The 22,222-nt window shown below is 33.3% G+C and overlaps 2 protein-coding genes and 1 long non-coding RNA gene across 6 annotated transcripts; 1 reads left to right on the forward strand and 2 right to left on the reverse strand.

The window, feature by feature from the left end:
- Nucleotides 1–1,090: 1,090 nt before the first annotated feature.
- LOC110872693 (ferritin-4, chloroplastic) lies at nucleotides 1,091–3,697 on the reverse strand. The gene is made up of 8 exons (XM_022121553.2): nucleotides 3,347–3,697; nucleotides 2,655–2,738; nucleotides 2,509–2,569; nucleotides 2,329–2,416; nucleotides 2,148–2,209; nucleotides 1,958–2,023; nucleotides 1,818–1,881; nucleotides 1,091–1,420 (listed from the first exon to the last, which is right to left on the reverse strand). The coding sequence occupies exons 1-8, from the start codon at nucleotides 3,628–3,630 to the stop codon at nucleotides 1,371–1,373; spliced, it is 759 nt and encodes a 252-aa protein (XP_021977245.1). The 5' UTR covers nucleotides 3,631–3,697; the 3' UTR covers nucleotides 1,091–1,370.
- A 4,985-nt stretch (nucleotides 3,698–8,682) lies between these two features.
- On the forward strand, nucleotides 8,683–14,539 carry LOC110872692. Of its 2 annotated transcripts, none has more exons than XM_022121551.2 (10): nucleotides 8,683–9,034; nucleotides 10,177–10,219; nucleotides 10,594–10,647; nucleotides 12,071–12,134; nucleotides 12,271–12,330; nucleotides 12,440–12,546; nucleotides 13,519–13,557; nucleotides 13,636–13,870; nucleotides 13,959–14,006; nucleotides 14,104–14,539. In XM_022121551.2, the coding sequence occupies exons 1-8, from the start codon at nucleotides 8,853–8,855 to the stop codon at nucleotides 13,744–13,746; spliced, it is 660 nt and encodes a 219-aa protein (XP_021977243.1). In that variant the 5' UTR covers nucleotides 8,683–8,852; the 3' UTR covers nucleotides 13,747–13,870; nucleotides 13,959–14,006; nucleotides 14,104–14,539. The 2 variants fall into 2 exon arrangements, with proteins under 2 accessions (XP_021977243.1, XP_021977244.1); XM_022121552.2 differs by having other exon boundaries at nucleotides 12,071–12,122.
- A 3,406-nt stretch (nucleotides 14,540–17,945) lies between these two features.
- Nucleotides 17,946–21,910, reverse strand: LOC110872691. Of its 3 annotated transcripts, none has more exons than XR_002554620.2 (6): nucleotides 21,682–21,910; nucleotides 20,048–20,086; nucleotides 19,586–19,958; nucleotides 19,418–19,480; nucleotides 18,726–18,775; nucleotides 17,946–18,270 (listed from the first exon to the last, which is right to left on the reverse strand). It is a non-coding gene; the product is annotated as an uncharacterized LOC110872691 (long non-coding RNA). The 3 variants fall into 3 exon arrangements; XR_002554621.2 differs by having other exon boundaries at nucleotides 18,726–18,852; XR_002554622.2 differs by having other exon boundaries at nucleotides 19,418–19,500.
- Nucleotides 21,911–22,222: the final 312 nt, after the last annotated feature.

Consider the following 22,222-nt stretch of genomic DNA (forward strand, 5'->3'; position numbering starts at 1 on the left):
AATGGCATAAAGAGGCCCGTGCTTACATTAGAGAGATTGCATATCATATGTGGTTAAGAAAATGTCTACTAGGCACACAAGAGATGAACATCCTCTTTGTCAACAAAATTGTGATAACGTTCTTCAACAAACATGTAAATATGTTATATGTATACTCAAGTGTGAACTTTTTTAGTGGTTTTACCCTGTTTTAAGCAAACAAAATTATTTTGATAAAACTCAAATGCATGATTTAGACTTAGAGACTTGAACCGAATTATCTATCTCAAAATTTTATACATCATGCTTCTAACATTTTTCCAAGAGCTTGACGATGTAGACTCGACACCAATAATAGTTGCATTGGGTATGTTATCAGAATCAGCAATATATATCATCCAACATCTCTTTTTTATTTGAAATTTAGCATTCAATTACATAATAGCGGTAGGTAAACGGGCAACAAGCTGCCCCATAATCCCCCTTTTGAATTGCAAAACCGATCCTACTGAAAATAAAACTTTGGTTCTTTGGCATCTCTTTAAATGTAAATATTCTTAAGTTATATACAACCACAATCAGGTAATAAGCTCTTGATGAATGTTTAGTCATTTGGAGATTAATGTTGACACATATTATAGTCATAGGAACACTAATTTTGATGCACCAAAACTAGTCATCCGATTTAAGATCCCAACCGCTCGGTTTTCATGGTTTGATGGTTTTAACAATTGGAAACGTGGAACATGCCTTTAACTTTTATAACCTTTATAACCATCATTGTTATTTTTTTAATTTTGATGTATTTTCGCAAAAAAAAAAGTTAATAAAAAGGTAAAACCGGCTTGTTTGGCCAATATATTTTCGAAAAAAAAGTTGATAAAAAGGTAAAACCGGCCTGTTCGGTCAATCATCCAATCTAGTCAGTTTGCTTGTTGTTTTCCGAAACCGTAGTTAGCGCCTTCATGGTTCGATCGTTCGACCCAAAATTTTCATCAAAACTAGCTGAACAAACTCATGAACACCCCTAACAAAACCATCCATGTAGTTAACTTTAAGCAATGGTTTGTTAATACATACCATATATTGATATATACACAGTTAATAATAATAAGAAGAAAAAAATCTGACCGATCGTGTCATATGTTCATTTGAATTATGTTGATTTGATTTTAGGGACACTTCCTAATTGCACCAACTGATTGCAAAGCCATACAGTAGCTATGAGCACAAACCAAATGACTGGCTCTAAAAGATTCACAAAAAAAACGGCAATACCAACACCAACACTAAAACTAGACCGGGTTTACTTCATAACACATAAGAGAAAGACACAATCAAACCCACAAGATTTCACATACCACAAGTAGAAACAACAAAATTTAACTCCTTCAGGCAGCAGCACCTTCATTCAGGAGCATCTGATTGAAGTGCCAAACACCTGAAAATATGAATAAAAGTCACCGTTTTTAGTAAATATAACATAATGGTATCTCAAATCACAAAGGATCAGAACTTCAAACACTTGAAATTCGAAACATAGTGTTACTATTTTTAACGAAGGTGGTGGTTTTGACCCATTAACTTAGTAACGGGTCGATTCGGATTATATTTTAATATTAAAAAAAGAAGATTTAGCTAAAAATGAAAAACCGGATCAAATGGGTCAACAGGTTAAAAGTGTTCCAACGTATACTTTTAACGCGTAATACCTCCTAGATTCATTTTAATAACTAGTTAACTACCATATCGACTCCTCAAATTACAAAGCAACTTGTGACCTACGCATTCATAAAGATAAAAGAGAATCTGAACAATTGAGTTTTTGAATATTATACCATGCCCTTTGCCAACTCTTCTTAGTTGAGCAACATACTCGGATATCTTCTTGATTGCTTCAACCTTTTATTCGAAAAAAATAGATATCAGTATCATTGTAAACTCAATGGTTAAGTTAACAGTAAAATTTGATATTAACCTGTTCACCAAGAAACTCGCTTTCTACAAAATCAGCTAATTGCACATCATTGTTCCTGCAGGCCACCTGTTTTCATCACAAAGTTGCATGTCAAAAACTTGAATTTAGTTGTGACTATGCTTGGTATACATTCTATGTAAACATTTTTTTGTGCACTAAATGAACACAAAAGGCGATTAGTATGTAACACCTCATGGAGGTTCAGAAGCTTCTCATTTGTCAGCTTCTCCAATGACAACGCAAGCTCCATTGCTAGAATCGAAAGCAGGTAAGAAAAAGTTCAGAACTATACCATAACTTTAAAGAACTTGATTAATCAAATTTAACTTACAATGAACTAATCAGGGATATACATAAGTACAAAAACTTACCATACAATGCGTCTCCTTTTTCTTCATGGTCAAACTCGGATAGTGGCATTATAATCGATTGCAACTTCACCTTCCCACCTCGTTTGTTCTGAAAATAAAATACAAACGATATATTAGTTCGACCGGTTTTCAAATCTAAAGCAAATAGAAGCTAAAGATGGGTGATTAATGACCCAACACCTGGTATTCCATGAACTTTTCAGCATGTTCTCTTTCTTCTTCACTAGACTCCTTAAAGAACCTATCAAGGTTAACGAGTTGTAAATGAATAAAACCAGATGGTTTTGAAAAATATATAGATATATAAAACAGTAGTAGTAACTTACTTGGCTAAGCCCTTGAGAGCAACATTATCCCTATCAAAGTAGGCATACATAGCATGGTACACATAGGAGACATTATACTCAACACTGAAAACAGACCCAAAAAAAATCATCAGCATAAACAAAAGCTCAAATCAAAGATGACAAAACAAAAAGAAAAGATTTTATAAGAACCCTTTACCCTTTACCTCTATCGAATTTCAGGACCCTGCCCTTGTCTAAATATAATCCCATAAAAGAACTTCCACTAATATCAAATAAAGTATGTATAAAGTCATCAATATTTTATCATGAGGTGTTGGCCAAAATGGTTTTCAGTTGATGTTCTTTTAGAACTTTTATCAAACACATGGTGGGCACTTATTCTCCTACAACTTTCATCAAACGCATGGTGGGCAATCATATTTGACACTGGTTCTCCTACAACCTTGATCAAACACATGGTGGGCAACCATCTTTAACACAGGTTCTCCTACAACTTTCATCAAACACATGGTCTGCAATCATCTTTTAACACTTGTTCTCCTACAACTTTTATCGAACACAATCACACATGGTGGGCACTTTGGCATCACACAAAATTCAACTTTCGAAGTTTCATAAACTAAACATAAAGTGAGACTAAATAATCACACTAACAGCAAAATCCGAAATTCAAACCAAAAAACCTCCAATGAAAGTAGAAAAAAACTCACTTGATCTGTTCATTAATAGAAGCTTCAGACTCATCAGCATACTTTTGTCGAGCAAGAGACTGGTGATAACCAGAGGGTACAAGATTAAGCTCTTTCTTGACCTCCTCAAACGGCTCAAACACAACCCCAGTAAGCGGACGATGGTTCGAAGAACCGCCTTTCACCGCCGCACAAACGGTATTTAACGACGTCGTAACAGGGGATGAAAACAGAGGACAGTTAAAACTCTCATCGGTGGTGGTTCCGGTGAAGAAAGTGGGAGTGAGAGGGGCTCTGAGAAACATAATTTTGTTGAGAAATTATGAACAATATGGGATTGTTTGTTGAGATGGTGAGTGAGTGATGAAGGGGATGAAGATGAGTGTGTGTGTTTATAGAGAATTGGAGTGGATCTGTAGCCGTTGAGTGAGGTGACACGTGGAGGGATGAGATTGAGAGAGAGAGGTGTGGCGTGTGGTTGGCTTGTGGCATATCCTGATATTTCGCTTTTTGTTTGGATTTTTGTGAGTTGTATTATTTATTCCATGATTGAGACTTGTAACCAATATTTGTCCCCATGAAATGACTTTAGATTTTATGAAAAAAGTAACTTTAGATCTCAAGAAATTAAATTGAACTAGGGATAATTACAAATAAAGAATGAGTATAACGATCCATTAGTGCTAACTTTCTCCATAGATAGCAAGTTTGTATTGAGTGATGAGTATTTCATTGAGAATAATTCGTTACAAATAGCCATTAATCTGTGTAAAACGCTTAGCCTAAAACATAACTTTGAATCTTGAGCCTTTAACATATTACTTGAATTCCCTCTTTAATGTATAAAATCTACTTACATCCAAAAACGCTCCCATTTCTATGATTTATCAACTAGAACCCGAATTTCATTCGTGTTTAAGAATCAATTTCATCCCCGATCACACTAATCTAATTATTTGTATCAACAGAGGTAATAACTTCATTGAAAGACAAAGGCTTAATAACATCTTCATTTGCATCAATGGTTAAAATAAATGTTGAAATGTTCTCATTACTTGCAGAAGGTACAATGTGCTTTTTAGGTCTACCCATAGCTAAATTTAACCGGTCTCACCCTTGTTGAAACCTCTAAGTACTAAAGTACTAAGTAGTGGCAACCCCCCCCCCCCCCCCTAAAGCTCTGCCCTTGCCTCCAAACGTTTTAGGAGAATAATTTATACCACCACTCATTTCTAATCAACTATACCTTAACTGAACTTTCCAGTCACCATGGTTCAAATTCCTAAAAGCTTCGCCTTTTTTTTGGCTCCCACGACATCTTTATATAACTTGTCTTCTTTGAAAGCTACAACCCTGCTTATGATGACTTTAGGACTTATATCATCCAATCTCCGAATCAAATTTTAAATAAGCCAATAGCCATCCATCGATCTTGATTGATCAAGTGTGTTTGCCGTCTTTGAACTAAATCATATTTGGCTATATTACCAATTGTTGAAGGTGAATCTCATAATTGATTTACCTTTGAAACCAAATATTTACATATTTCAGCAAGAATCTAAATTGTAAAAATTAACACAAATGATAAACGATTGCTTATTAAATTGAATCAAACAATTATATGAAACTACGAATGAAGAATAACAGTAGTCGATCGTCTATAACTATGGTAGCTTAGTCGCCAGTTGCAACTTGGTCATATGTGATGACTGATTGTTGGTAGCAAGTTATTAGTCAACGTCAATAACTAGGATCAACAGTAACCTAAGCCATAGCAGTGTTGAGTTTATATTGACAACCAATTATCTACTAATTGAGTTACTACTGGTAGATTTCATTTGAGGGTTTTACCATTGATATAACCGAATAACTATCGGCAATTGTAACTGCTGATTGACACGCTATTTCAAGAAATAGTTGCAATTTGCAATTTTGACATTGCTATGGTTATCTACCTATAAAAGGGAAGTGTTTGGTATGTTTAAATATACAAAACATAACTTCATTTTTTCACATGAAATACATCCTCGTTTGTAGTAGAATTTTTTGTCTTATTTAATCAAGATTTTCATACCCATGAAATACTTTAGTCTGATACTTAAAACATACACGATTTAGAAAGTTGTCTAGATCTCTTAATAAATACGAAACATAACAAACAAAAAAAAAACTTGATTTCTTTTTATTAGAACGTCATCAAACATACTCTCGAATTCGACACTATCTAAAATCCACCTAAATACCCATAATAAGGTTTGAACCCTCAACGCTTTGTTAAGAATAATTCACATATATTATTGTACCAAAACCCTCTTCAAACAATGATTAAACATTTAAACAACAAGATCCCGAATGGTTTGTGGAACAATGATATAGTGCCTATATTGAAACCTTAACATATGACTTCTCAGTGAAATGTCAATCAATCAATTGTCATCGTCAGTATGGGACTTATCACTATGATAACAATAAAGGAAACACAATCATGTTACATGGAAAAGTAAAATAAAGTATTGATATTCCTTATTGTTTTATTTACGTGTCCTCTTATGATACAAGTAAAGATAATGGCTAAACATCTTTTGTAGACTATTTTTTTAAACATGATTAATTAATTGAGTAACTGGTTCTCAGAATCCAGAAAAAAAAAGCTTATATGTTATTATTTATTTATTTTTTGTTTTTCATCGTATATACAAGGAATATTGAATTTTAATAATCTCAACTATTCGTCGTTGGCCGTTAATAATCCTAACTTCAAAAATAACTACTGACAGTCCCAACTATTTACATATTGGACACCAATGGACTCTGACTAACAGAACCCTAACGCCGTTAGTCTCCGGTCGTCGGAAAACCGTTTTTGGCCAGAAAAAAGGTTTCTAAAGATCCGATCTAAGGTTACAAAGAGGTTTGAGACGAAAATATTGAGTTTTCCGGCCAAAAGAAGTTTTCCGGCGACTTCAATAATTGGGGCTTTTACTAGAAAAAGGTTCATAAAGGTCCGTAATAAGGTTACAAAGAGGTTTGGGACGAAAATGTTGAGTTTTCTGTCCAAAAATGAGTTTTCCGGCCAAAAACATTCTTCCGATGACCGGAGACAAAACAGCGTTAGGGTTCTGTTAGTCAGGGTCCATTGGAGGCCAATATGTTAATAGTTGGGATTGTCAATGATTATTTTTGAAGTTGGGACTGTTGACAGCCAACGATGAATAGTTGAGATTATTAACATCTAATATTCCTATATACAAATATATCGAAATGTGTAGGTGATTATAAAAAGGAGATAACACTTGGTATGTAAATTGTCTAGTCATAACACAATCAATGATCTAGTTGCTTATTAATACTTGTTCTTTTTATCTTTAATCGTTTAATCCTAACCACTAACCATGATGTGGCAGATTGAGTTTCAGATCGACCAAACCATTCACGATTGATATAAAACCTGACTATATATCAACCGTGTATTTTCTGCACGTAGTTTGGCTTTGAGTTTGCGGTGTTTTATATGTTTTATGCTTATAACATAGGTATCACAAATTTGAATATACGCTCAATTTTTATATGTTCTAATAAATATGTATATAGAACCTTCCCCCCCCCCCCCAAAAAAAAAAAAAAAAAAAAAAAAACATGTATAGTTCTTTTTTGCCCGTAAAAAAAAAACATATATATCGGTGGAATTTTCCACTGGCTTTGGATGGCCCTTCAACTTTTGGACTTCGTAATTTTAGTTATTTCTTCATTTTTAATATCCTCTACCTTAGCAATTGGCATTTTTAGACCCTAACTTTTTACTAAATTAATTTTCTCTAAATAACTTTCGTTCGTCAATCTCTTTTGTTAATTACTTTTTTACATTCATATTTTTATGTACGTGTCGGTATAAATTTGAGTGTGTCTATGTTTCAACGTAAATTGTTTCCGGAAACGAGTCAGGTCAAATATAATACATGTTCATTTAGAAAAAAACATTTTTACATGCACTTTTTTATGTATGTGTTTTTATTAATTCGAGTTGTTCTACGTTTCGATGTAAACTTTTTTGGGAAACGAGTCAGATCAAATATAATACATTTTTGTGCTTATTTTATGTACCTTTCGTAAATTTTGTTCCGAAATGAGCGGAGTCAAATTGTGGTTTTTCCCCTTTTTTTAAAAGCTCTAATTAGTACTATATAAGGGGAAGGTTCATTGGGGAACACTAAAAAAGTGGGGAACAGCAGGGAACCGACTCAAACAAACTCTGATTGGACTCATTCCAGCGGCGTTGGAACCGGCTCGTCGAACCCTAACTAGGATCTCTTAACCCTAAATCCTAACTCCTAAACTCTAAACCCTAAAGCTAAAAAATAAGGCTAAAACCTAAGCTAAACCGTAAAATCTAAACTATAAACCCTAAAAGCTAAACCCTAAAGGCTAAACCTAAAGCTAAACCCTAAAGGCTAAACCTAAAGCTAAACCCTAAACCCTAAACCCTACAGCTAAACCCTAAACCATAAAACTAAACCCTAAAGCTAAACCTTAAAAACCAAACCCTAATATATTTAGGGTTTAGGGGTTTTAATTTAGGGTTTAGGGTTAAGATATCCTAGTTAGGGTTCGACGAGCCGGTTCCAACGCCGCTGGAATAAGTCCAATCGGAGTTCGTTTGAGTCGGTTCCCCACTTTTTTATTGTTCCCCAATGAACCTCACACTACTATATAATACGTTATGATTGTACAATATAAATTCGATTTATTTTACATTTTCATTCAACCGGAATGCTTATATAGGTTACATTAAATTCAATCAGATACGCTGAAATACGCATTCGAATGGTTAACGCATCACATAACGCTTGGACTAATTCATTCGATTTTGTTTTGTATCCGCGCTGCAACGCGCACGGGCCTTATTGCTAGTTATTAAAATACGCCACATACTGCCAATGATCTCTAGATTAAGTGGTGGAGAGCTTGCATTTCTCTTGAGAGATGCAGGTTCGACTCTCACTTGGTGCAGAGTGAGGCACTGGTGGGCAATGATAGGAGACCCAGGGAAACCTGGGTTGGATCCTTGAGCCAAACGGGTTTTACCGGTAATTTCACTGTCGTGCCTATGGGCGGGTGGGTTACCGGGTTTTCCCCGGAATTGGTGGTGGACTCGGGTTACTCTCGGAGTACTCCGTTTGTCCAGTGGGTACCCCGAGAGTGTTCGGGATTAAGTTTGTTGGCCGTTAAAAAAAAAAAAAATACGCCACATACTGGGCCAGATTATCGGACTATCACACTTGGGCTTGGGCCGGTCTAAACTGATGCATTCTCATTGATTCGCAACAGTACCCAACAACGGTCACAGGCGCTCTCTCTCTCTCTCTCTCTCTCTCTCACACACACACACACACGAAAAATGGGGTCAAGTACGTTCGATTCGAATTTCAAAACCCTAATTTTTCAACTTCCTTTATCTCCCCCAAATTGTAACAACTCCAATTAATTGATTGATTTCCAACTAAAACCGAACAACAATAATCAGTAGAATATGCAGTTACGTTGTTTATCACTCCACATTCTCAGTTTACTGATAGTTATATACACTATTGATGCAATTCATTCTGTATCTACGATCTGCGAGTTCAATGTTACGAAAGATAACAAGCTTTATAGCTACAATTTGGCTTCTCCTTCTGAAACATTCACTCATGGTGTTCTCAGCGAAGACGGGTACTTCCTACTTCATATGTTTATATCCAGATATTATTCAGTGGATTTGATTATGATCGGTTATTTGATTAGTGTATAATGGAATGTAAATAAATGCGCATTATCTTATTTACAATCACTCATAGTCTATATGATTATAGGTTGAATATGGTTAAGTGATGGTGGGAAGTTTGGTGGAAAGAGTTAGGTGGAGATTTGATTAGAGATAAAATTATAAAAATAGCCCAAATTGATATAATTTAATGAGTTTATATCAATAAATAAATATCGTTTCAATTAGGCATGTCAAACGAGCTGACAAAGACGAGCATGGTATGTTCGTGTTTGTTTGTTTAAATTTTATTGATACAAGCAACCGAACATGGACAATTAAATGCACAAGTTTTTTGTATGTGTTTGTTCGTTAAGAAAATGGACATGTAGTGTTTGTTTATGTTCGCTTGTAAATAGTATAGACAAACGATTTGCGAACATAAATGGGCAAGCATAATTGAGCGTAGATGAAATGTGAACATCAATCTATTGGGCCTAAAAACTGATAAAGCTAGACTAAGTTATAATGGTTGATATTTTGATTTCATAAAACCAGACTAGATTGTAATGGGCATAAAAGAAATAAAATGAATATATAAACGAACGTAAAAGAACAAACTTAAACTAAGCGTAAACTAAAGCACATAAATGAACGTATATGAATGAACATAAACGAATTTAAATGAACACATACACGGATTTTAATGAACAAACATAAATAAACAAATGAGATGTGTTCATGTTTTTTGTTTAACTAAATGAACAAAATGTTTGTTCATTTTTGTTTGTTTATTAAATAAACGAGCATATACAACTTTCCGTCGAACGGTTCACTGAACGTTCGGTTCATTTACAGGCCTAATTAAATCATATTTTTCTGTCATATTCTTCCCCATGCAAACCCAAATTCATTCAGTTCCATTTTACCTGGTTCATCATGCCATTTAAATACCAACTTATTTCTTGATATCTATAAGTTTTTATTTTTATTTTGAATCACATGTGTACTTTTTGAACTTGAAATAAATGCTTAGTTAAGTTGACTTTTGGGTGTTAAATTTGCTTGTAGTGAGCTAACGGTAACCATATCGTTAATTAATCTGAATCAGATATTACAAGGTGTCGTCTAATGGAACGGTGGTCTGGTTTCAGGTTGTCTCTAACAGGTTACACTTCATTGCTATATTTCCCAATTCATTCGCCTAGCCTTTGCTACGATTAAATCATACGATTTCAGAATTTGCATATTACGCCTTCAGTGTGTCTGATCAATAACAAGACTACAGAAGTCTAATGAACATGATTCTTCTGAGTTTTTTTTTCCTCAAATGTATTTATGACTTTAGAGAGAGATATAATTGCTTCTTTCTTTCATTCATTTCATTTAACTTTAAATTGATAATATAGTTGTAGGGTGAAGCCAAAAGATGGACTTTTGCTAATTGGAGACATATTTATATAGTGTGCATACATAAATGCCATCAGCCTTGTTATTCAAAGCTGACTTTCTTTTGTTTATGGAGCAGCTTTGCGATGGAATGATTTTCAACCATGATCCGCCAAGATGTTTTGATTGTTTGGTAAGTGTCATTCAAGTTACAGTTACTTGCATTGTTATTATGTTCAAAACAATTATTCGGATGGAATATATTAGTACCTTATATATTGTGAAACAGGGGTTACAATAACCATCTCTAGTGAACTAATATCCCCCTTCCACATCGCTTGAGATGGATATCTGACCGTTCTCCTCCCCCTATAATTGCACCTTGACCGGAGGAGCATAACACTTGATGAAAGAATAGCCTTGAGGCGGAAATGCGCACATCAAGAGCGCATAATGCGCGCATCACATGATGCAGTCTGATTGGGCATCTTATACAGTTGACTGGTATTTGAACATATTGGACGCATAGTTGTTCATAGCGAGCATAGCGCCCGCTGTATCGAATAGCGTAGCATAGCACTCGTGTGTCGTAGCGACAAATAGCGGGAAATAGCGAAATTTTTGTAACTTTTTTATTTTCTTTTATTTTTTTTGGTAAAATATACATATAAAATATTACTAAAATTTTCTTTTAGTGTATCACTAAATGTGAAATAGCGTCCGCTATTTCATTGCTATCGCTACGTAGCGTATAGGTAGCTTGTCGCTGTCGTCCGCTATTCGCTATTGACAACTATGATTAAATCGTGACTGCAATGAGAGTATCTTACATAGTAGTTTTTAAAAGTTAACAAGTTTTAATATCATCCATAAATTTTTTTTAACAACGAACGCCTCACATACATGATGCGCGATTGCGCGCACTTCAAGCAATGCGCATCACGCATCGGTATTTGGGATTAAAACGCATCGTATCCCATGTGCTTTTTTAAAACCAAGGTAAATAATACTAAAATTATAAAGAGTTAGATGCCATTTTAGTCCCTGTGGTTTGGGTCATTTTGTCAGTTTAGTCCAAAGGTTTTATTTTTCGCCTGTGGGTCCAAAAAGGTTTCACCGTTGCCATTTTAGTCCACTGGGTTAACTTCATTCATTTTTTTTGTTAACGAGAAGGACAATTCAGTCATTTCATATGTAATTCTGTTAACTTGAAGGACAATTCGGCCATATAAAATGACCGAATTGCCCTTCTTGTTAACAGAAAAAATGGATAAAGTTAACCCAGTGGACTTAATGGCAACGATGAAACCTTTTTGAACCCACAGGCGAAAAATAAAACCTTTGGACTAAAGTGGTAAAATAGCCCAAACCACAGGGACTAAAATGACATTTAACTCAATTGTAAATTTATATCAGTTTTATAGTTAGAAGAAGTCCTTTTAATTCCTAAGTTAATAGATGCACTAGTTTTGGGACTAAAAGATTAATCAATTGAGTGAATAAGTTCTTTCCTCACCTGCCATGGCCAAACTTTAAAGTCTTCTCGAGTATTTTTATCTTGTTTCTCATCTATTTATACAGATTATATTATGATGATTTAATTTTTATTTTTACAGGAATGTGGGGGACAATCTCGATGTGGGACGGGTTGCAGTGCCCTTATGTCCAGTAATATATTAGGCATATCCTCAATAAAGCATCTATAAAATTATAAATACAATATCGTGTATCGTCATATATTTTAAATCATTTACGGTACAACATATACAAGAGAAGCTTCTAAAACAGCTAATGAAGTTTCATGGAACAAATACAGGGGGTTATTCTGTATGTACCACTATTGGGCGCACCCAAAGCATCACCACAAATCTCATCGGTAAAAATTGGATGCTTCGGTTTTTATTATTTATTTTCTTGTGCAAAGAAGTGATATTTTTTATGCCCGTGATTAACGTATGCGTTTTTTTGGGTTATAAAATTGGCAGATAAAAAGAGTCCAAGCATGGGTGTAATCGTTGAAATGTGGCACCAAGGTCCCGAAATGAATTGTTCGCTCTCTGTTTCTGTTATCTGCGATTCGAAGAAATTTCAAGTGAGAAACTTTCCCTTTTCAGTTTATCCTTTCTTTTTTTTAAACTAGTATTAAGGGCCCCCGCGTTGCGGCGGGGGCATAGACCGTGCCAAGTAGCACTAATCCTACACAACTACAAGCGACCAACAACATCGGAAAAGCTCGTAAAAACAAAATAAATAAAAAGGAAAAAATAAGACCGAACGAAAAGCATACGTAAAATTGTTGAACCACGTATGCCAGTTGCGACATGTTAATGCGAAGAAATTAGACTGAAATGTAAAAATAGAAAAGAGTAACTAAGTCGATCGAAGACCACGCGCGTTGCGACGAACCTGTCAAACAGGGAAAATAAACGCGTTATGACGGTCTTGTCAAATGGGAAAAAATAGTCAAAAAAAACTTTTAAACCCACACGTACGTTACGACGTGTTTACTCGCAAAATTAGAACGAAACATAAAACAAAAAAATTGCAAAAGATGAAAAATACGTGGATCAAGGTTGAAAATAAAAAAGTGTTGGGGTTAAATTGCAAAAGATGAAAAGTTTTGTGTTAATAGTAAAAAAACAAAAAGCTTAAAATGCACAAAATGCAAACCATTGGGTTAGAAGTGAAAAATTAGAATTTTTTTTGAAAGACTCCCTATGCATGGAGTACATTCCATGAAGCATCAACATCTTCCTAATTTATAATATGAACGAAACATAAAACAAAAAAATTGCAAAAGATGAAAAATACGTGGATCAAGGTTGAAAATAAAAAAGTGTTGGGGTTAAATTGCAAAAGATGAAAAGTTTTGTGTTAATAGTAAAAAAACAAAAAGCTTAAAATGCACAAAATGCAAACCATTGGGTTAGAAGTGAAAAATTAGAATTTTTTTTGAAAGACTCCCTATGCATGGAGTACATTCCATGAAGCATCAACATCTTCCTAATTTATAATATGGTAATGGTAATATCAACTAATTCTTTTACGTGTTGCTTTTTTGCAGGGACCAAAGACACTTGAAAAGTTTGGGAATTGTAACTTTGTGAGTATTCTAATTTCTGAGCGTTTGTCTGTAACTTTTAGCAGCCAATTTCTTACATGCATTACGTATATTCTGCAGGCTACTCAAATAACGCATCCAGCTGGTTGCGCGATTGTTTTGGCTATCAAAGATAATAAATCGGGCTGGTTCAGTACCCTTTTAATCATGTACTTGTCAAATTACAAATAATACAACCAACACCTATGTGCATTCCCCCCCCCCCCCCCCCCCCCCCCCGGTTGTTTCTCTTTGGAGGTTATCTAATAACCGGGGCTGTTTATCGTTTCTTTATCTTGGCATTCGTGGTATAGATGTAAGTTTCCTGAACCGTTACTTGGATTTACGGATGTCTTCTTTGTGGATTTTTCGCATGACTCACTTTCTTACCGTAATGTTTTCAGATTATCCCGAACCTGGAATTTTGGGCCAGCTTGCCTCATAGAGTTCGGGTATCATTTCATTAATTCCCTTCATAAGTAAATGAGTTGAAACTGTTGGGTGTTTTTCAATCAGTTTGACTATGTTCCTTTGATGACTTGTTTGCAGAATTCATTTACGTCATTGGTTCGAAGATTTAGAGGACCCTCTCAAAATTACAGGAGCTCCTACTCTCCTGTTGACTTTTGACTTTTCGAATATTGTTGGTCAAACTAGTGCTCTCACAGGCTGGAGGAGATTCATTTCATACACCGATTATTACTCGTTCAATTTGGCAGAGAGAAACAAGAATCCCATCATTTTGTATGCGTATTTTTTCATGCAGCAAAATCATATTTCATGAAACTGTTAAACTCGATAATGTACGCTGAGGTGTACACTGTACAATGCAGTTATTGTATTAGGACTAGGAGTTTTTATCTAAACCATTCATCCATATGATTTTGTGATAATGCTGGATTGCCAAAATGTCAAGTGAGAGAGGATACAGCTTGATGTAGGTTATTTCTGAAACAGAGTAAAGGCATGAGACATTTTTCTTTTATTAAGTTTTAAAATATACTCTTAATGTGTTATATGTGATATCTCAACCATAGTTGTCAAAGGCGCAAGGCGCACTCAAGGCGTAAAGGGTGAGCCTTGGGCCTCAATGCAAGGCGGGCTTTGTTAGACAAGTCGTTAAGTATGAATATACAGTTTTTAGGGATTTAGACATATTTTAGGCTTCTTTAGGGCTAGTTTAAATTGTTTTAGGTTGTTTCCAGGCTTGTTTTGGGTTCTTATAATTGTTTCGAACATGTTGAAACCTGTTCAAACGATTTTTGACCGGAATTTCGTTGGAATTTGGCCTGGAAATGCGCTTGAGGGCCTGAAAGTGGGGCTTTAAAAGCGAAGCGAGAAGGCTGAGTTGGGTCTGAAAAGTGGGTCTAAGCGCGCGCCTGGGTGAGCCTTGACAACACAGATCTCAACAATTGATGTGTTTTACACACTTCACCTGCCCTAGAATGAATCTTTTGGTATTTTGACGCATTGGATGCGTTTGGAAAGAGACTTGATTTTAAGGAAAATAATAGTAGGGAATGATTTACATTGGCAAAATATTTTTATCCAAATAATCGTTTGACATCATCTATTAATATTCCAACAATGCTATTTTGGGCTTAAAAATTGTCATTGGCGGCTTGGCGCAACAACAATGTTATCTTTCATCCCATTTGGGCTTAAAAGCCTTTTAAAATCTTCATTTGTATTGTCACGTGTCATCTTCCTATTGGATGAAGTATTTTCATGCATATATTCATTTACATTGTCACGTGTTGTGATGCAAGTGAATGACTGGCGTTAAATGTGTTTATTAGGTTATGATGATTTGATGGTATACATGTAAGAATTTACGGTTAATTGATATATATATATATATATATATATATATATATATTATTTTGGTTAAAATTGCTATCTATACTATATAATAAAAGAAACCTGTTTTGGGACACTTGTCATTCTCTCATGTAATTGATTGAAATTATTAATAATACTAATAATAATAATTGTAGATAATCATTCTTTAATTTAAATTATTATTCATTTAAGCTATTTATTTTTATGTTTTCCCATCTCTATCTCCTACTTAATTATCTCCTACTTAATTTTAAATATCTATTTATTTTTAATTAAAAATATTCATTTTTAAGCTTATCTAAATGAATACGTTGATTTATTTTTTGTTTTATATGAATAAATTTACATAAAAAGAACACAAATTTGATTTAATTTTTGTTTTATATGAATAAATCTACATAAAAAGAACACAAATTAGAATTTCTTACGTGCTTCAATATTATATTAATATCAAAAATCTTTTTACACAAAAATCTAAAAAATAATATATATCAATCTATATACTTCCCTTAAAAATAATAAATTAAAATAAAGCTAGGGGAAACACATGTCATTCATTAAAACTATTTATTTTTATGTTTTCCCGTCTCTGTCTTCTACTTAATTATCAATACCATACATAAAATTATCTTCAAATTATATAAATAAAATATTAAATACATTTGTTTTTCATTATTCCAGACATATGTTAAATAAAATTTTATTTACATGACATATATTATTCCTGCATACTTTCGTATGTTCTTTTAGCTAAGAAACATATAAATGATCATGTATCTCTTTATTTATGCGCATCAAAATAGATTAGATATTAGTTGATATAGAACATATTCATATAATAAATATAAATGAATCGTTTTGCTTATATAGTAGAACCAATATATATTGTTTTATTTATTAATATTAATTTCAATGATTATTGCTATATAATTATTATTTTTTTCGCTTATCTCTTATTTATTGATTCAACTATGTAGAACACACAAATTTCTAACCTATTAATAAATAAATAAAAACAATGTAAAATGTTATAACTTATGTAATACACAAGTTTCTAACTAATAATAAATTAAAAAAAAAACAAAGTAAAATGTTATAAAATTATATAGTATATCAAAGTTCATTTTTTCAAAAAAAAAACATATATTAACGACTGTGCATGTTAACCGATTACATCATATGTATTTAAACCGTGTAATACATGTATATGTTCAATTAGTGCAATAGACGCTTTTTAAAAATACATTTTTTATGTAGTATATAAAATTATCTTTATTCAGCCCGTGTAATACACGGGGTTCTAACCTAGTTTATATATATTAACAACTTGGATCTTTCTTCATGACTTTCCCTTGATTTTATGTCATGTCATTTAAAGAAAAAATAGTAAAATGGAAACATATTCTGCACTTATTTAAAGGCTTTAAATCAAAGGTTTTTAAAATAATAATAATTCATTTTGTCATTTAGCATTTAACAGTTTTATTACGTTTTATATGGTGCAAGGAATAACAAAATAATAATAATAATAAAAAAAGGATCGAGATAAATCAACAAATGGAGAGAGGGTATATTGAGAAAGAATTATATACGATAATTACTATTTACCAACATCATCTCCCCAACCAAATTAAACATTTCAATTTTAAAAAAGTCAACCTTCTATTTTATATTAATAACTAGTTTAAGATCCCGCGAGTTTCGCGGGTGGCTTAACACAAATATATAATATCTACTGGCATTGAAGCCCATGTAGATCATCAATTTTGTTCTAGGCGTTTCCAAACTTAGGCTTCACGTATAAGGGTCGCCAATAGATGCTCATCTTGACCCATACCTTACCTTTTTAATTTTTAAGTATGCCCATTTAAACCCCTTGTAAATAATCTATTACCCAAAATAACCCAAGGTGTAATATTTAAAAGTCCAAATAAACCCATTTTATGTTATTTGGGTTGGAATTACCAGGTCTACTTAAAATGTATTAAATAATGCATGCTAGAGAGAGAGAGAGGATCATCAGAGAGAGGGTTAGCCACCTTACTGGATACAACGTCAGAGGAATTATCTTTCTAATACACGAAGAAAAACTATTTTATTCTCGATAGCTGAATTTATATATTACATATCTGAGATAGCCGAAACTTTCTAGTGCTAATACCCACGAATTTCGCGATGTTGAGAAATGATATGTTTTTTTTTAAATTACGTCTATACTACTTAGTATACAAAATTTGAAATATATTTGTAAACTTGTTAATCACTATCTAATAGAATGTAACGTGTGCATCTAAACACACCAACGTTTAAAACTACAAAACGTGAACTTTAGCTGACGTTTGAAATTTAACCACTCTCTTTTATATTACCAAATAGTGCTAATACCCGCGAACTTGGCGGATTGGACAAAATAATATGTTTCGAGGTATAGATTCAAAGAACATTATACGTTTATGATTATGATGATCATAACGAAATTTCCGAAGGAAATAAATATAGTGAATTATAAAATTGTCATTACGCATACCTAAACCTTACGTTCCAACCACCAGACCAACACATCATGTGTTATTCATATAAATAGAAAAGTTACTTATAAATGTAAAAAAAGTATATCCCAACTAAGATTACGAACCAATGAGTGAATTATTTTATGATGAGAGTACAACTCCAAAGGCATTTGCCAAATTTGCATATGCACCTTCAATAGCTGCTTGTAGTTGCACTTTCAACAACCGTTTGTAGCTGTATGGCCACCGACTAATATAGTCTCTTCTGTCGCTCCCTATTTCGACTCTAGTGTTGCGCATCTTGTCTTACTACATATGCATTGTACTTTAGAGACGTTTAGCTTTCCCCTTTTACTTTATCAGCCTGAAAATAATAACCAAGTCAAGAACACATGAACACTTATCTCGTCAAAAACCCGTATAAAGATTCAGTAGATGTGGCATATAGGTCGATTGGATAACGGGTCAAGACTTTTCAAGTTTAAATGGACACTTTTTAAGTTTTTACTATGGTAAAGATTGTGAAAATGGCAAATGTTATAATTTCAAACCATCTGAAAGCTCCCCCTTTGATAAAATTCCCATTAAACCTAACTTTTAAATTGATAGCTCTCTTGTATCAATGTGTAGAATGATCTTAAAATATCAAGTTTTTTTTTTCTAAAGTTCCAACAAACCACTAACATTATTAGAAAAAAACAATCAAAGTATGACGTCCCCATAGATGTAGATTTTAATCATTTTGGCATGTTCTTTCCCCCTTTTTCTCCTTAATTACTATGCAATTTAAACAAAAGCAAGAAATAAAAAGGAGAATACCAGCCATTTCCAGCCACCAAACTGTCGTTTCCCCTTTTTTTTCTTTTTTCCTGTCACGATGATGAAGTAAATACAAATTAAATTTGTATTACTGTTATTTCCCCTTTCTCTAATACCAGCCAAAACCCTAGTTTATGATGAAGTAACATAATAGTAATACAAATCGGATTAGAACGAAAATAAACCAAAACATACAAAATATAATCAATATTACTATTTTGTGTTATCATATTGGGATGAAATCGGAATCCCTAAATATAATTGTTAGCGATGATTATATGAACGGACACGGAATCCCTAAATATAACCATTAGAGATGATTATACGAACGAACACAACAATAAAAGACAACATTTTGTGGCATTAAAATACAACAAAAATGCACAAAAAGGATCTTTTTTACAGCAATAATTTGTAATAAACAATACCGTATTTTATGGAAATAAAGTACAGCAAAAGTGGTCTTTTGAGGGCAAAGCGTCGCAATAAAACTGTAGAAAACTGGCATAGAACATATTTAAATGGTATCTAAGGGCTGAGAATCGAACTCGCGAACACTCAATTGAAGAGATATGTGCTAACTAATGGACCAACACCAGTTGTGTTTGTTTTAGAAACAAATAATACTTGTTCAATTAATATGCCAGAAAAATGACCGAAAAGTTACATCAGTGACCAGGCAATCAGCATACCTCACATCTTCTCATTGAGGTCAAATTGTTGTGTCATACAATTCGGTAAGAGCAAGCTAAATTCTGCAAATTTGATTTAGATCCTAATCACGGGTCCGGTTAGAATAAACGACACTAAAAAATAGAAAAGAATCATAAAAACTCTCTTAATTATATTATTAGCCATACCTTAGCATTTAGTCAAAAGACCGAACAATGTAATTGGTTTAAAACTGAGGATGATATAAGCACTGGTCTGATGCCTGAACCAATCGGTGGACCGTGGGGAGCAGTTGGTGCTGATGCGTCAGGCATCACCGGTTTGGACTCACGCCCACGCAAGTCGTCATGGCTCTTTTTAGATGATGTTGGTGCTGCTGCCACACTACCTGAGAATATTTGGGATTTCAAAACCATTGTATAAATTTATGGTTCTTCCCCCAAGAGAGTGGTGGAAGTTCTAGAGAATCAGTATGTAGTCAAAAAGTCAAAGCCATATGGATCACAGTAAACCAAACAATAGGTAGGCAAGTGCAGTTGTTCGATTAGTAACCGCAAGAACCTGTTTAGGCAATCAACAAAAGTACAAACAACATTAAGATTGAATATGCTACATAAATTAAATCAAAAGGTTAAAAAATGAATGTTTACCGCCTTGTTGGAATATCTGAATAACCTCTGGCCTCTGTCCTGTAATTAGATATAAGTTAATAGCTGAATTTTATACCAAAAAAATTGCAACGGAATACACGTAACACATATGCTCCAATCAAGAACCACTGTAAAAGAACCTACATTTACTTGATTTTTCTAAATATATAGTTAAAATAAAATGCTTTTAGTTAAACATTAGCAAACTCATAATGTACTTTACCGACTTATGTTTCAACAAATATATTCATCTGAATGGCCTGACTGGATCTGAGATCCAGATTTTGGCATAAGAGAGTTTGAACGGTGACTGTATAAAAAAGATTTGTTCCCATCTACATTTACTTTCATTAACTTTGCTTGAACTTGGAAATGAATATCTGAGATAGCAAAATATAAGCACGAAATCGTAAATGATAAATCTAAGATTTAGTGCAGGGTTCTTGATATCCAGATATGAATTATGAATAATCTTTCTTGAAAGACGTATATATCATGCGCATCTGTACATGTTTTTTTATCTTTAGTGTAAATATACCATAAACAACATTTTGAGCCATGGAATGAATGTTAAAATTTAATTTCACATACTGCGATTTAATTGAAAATTTGGAATAAAGGAAGCAAATATTGTAATATGAATACCCATAATATGAATACCCTTCAAACCTTGATATACCTACTGCAATTTTTATAGAAGTTTAAAATAGGGACGTGTTAGTAAAATTAAAAACAACCTGCAATTCGACCAAGAAAGCCATTTTTTATCCAATGCAATAAATATATCCACGTCTATAGAAGTATCATTTATGAAAAAACAAAAAAAAAACATGGATTTACTGGAGCTAAAGGCTCTTTCCCAACATCAAATGGTACCACACCCTACTCTTTCCTAGGATGACATGCATTCAGACGAATAAATCCTACAACCCCTCATCAATATTTGGTAGTCTGAAAAGCATTTGTCAACATGAAGAAAGCTAAAACGAAAGAGAATATGATATGATTGAATATTTGGAATATTTTAGCCATGTTTACAGTAGTATCAACTCCCTAAATTTCACTGAAACTAAATTCCCAGTAAAAAAAAATACATATATTTTCATTTACCTACTTGCCATTCTTTTTACACTATTTGGCATCCTCCAATTTAAAGGTGTATCTCAACTTCTTCAAGTAAATTGGACCCACTTCAAGTCTTAATTTCTCCTTCAACCATAATATCTTGTCACATGGACCCACGAAATGAAATAATTGAATAGCCTATATATAAATAAAGATCCCAGTTTTCATATTTACAACACTAATTGCAAAAACACTGACACTAAACATGTATCAAGAACCATTAACTATCAGTTTATGTGTTCAGAGAACACAAATACACAATAAACACAGGGTGGCATTTCATCAAACACCTTATCTGCAATTAACAACTATTCAAACAAACGATTACAGAACACCATAAAAATTAACCAATATTGAAGAAACAAAGAATAACAAACACCATCTAAATTCCATAAGAAACAACAACTGTAAATATAATGCGAATTTCAGAAAAGATTGTTGAATAATCTAACCGCTGTGACTGTTTTAAAAGAAGAAATAAAAACAGAAAGAAAAGATTGATTACTTACAGGAATGGTAAGTGAAGAAGAAGAAGAAGAAGAAGAAGAAGAGTGATAAAGGGTTTTGGTGATTGTGAGAAAGAGGCGGTTGTAGCGTTGATAATTATAGTTAACTCCGTCACCGCCGTTGTTTCAATTTATGTTACCGGAAATATCCAACGTAACCGACCAACTCCACCGCCTGAATGGACGTCTTGCCGCTCAAACGAAATTTGTGAGGAATATTTAGATGACAGGTGGCACTAATAGGTTTAAGATAATGCCAAGTGGCACTAAAATGTTTTGTTTTAATATAGATAATAGATACTAGGTTAGAACCCCGTGTATTATACGGGTTGAAAAAATGTAATTTTATATATTAAATAATAAAAAATTATATTTTTATGAACCCCATATTGTATGGGTTAAATAAATGTAATTTTATATATCAAAATTAATAAAAAAAGTTATATCTTTAAAAACCATGTGTATTACACAGATTAAATAAATGTAATTTTGTATCCTAAATGCTAAAAACGTCGTATCTTTAAAAAAAATCGTGTATAATCGA

This window comes from Helianthus annuus, chromosome 8 (assembly GCF_002127325.2).
Source record: "Helianthus annuus cultivar XRQ/B chromosome 8, HanXRQr2.0-SUNRISE, whole genome shotgun sequence".
Lineage (NCBI taxonomy): Eukaryota > Viridiplantae > Streptophyta > Magnoliopsida > Asterales > Asteraceae > Helianthus > Helianthus annuus.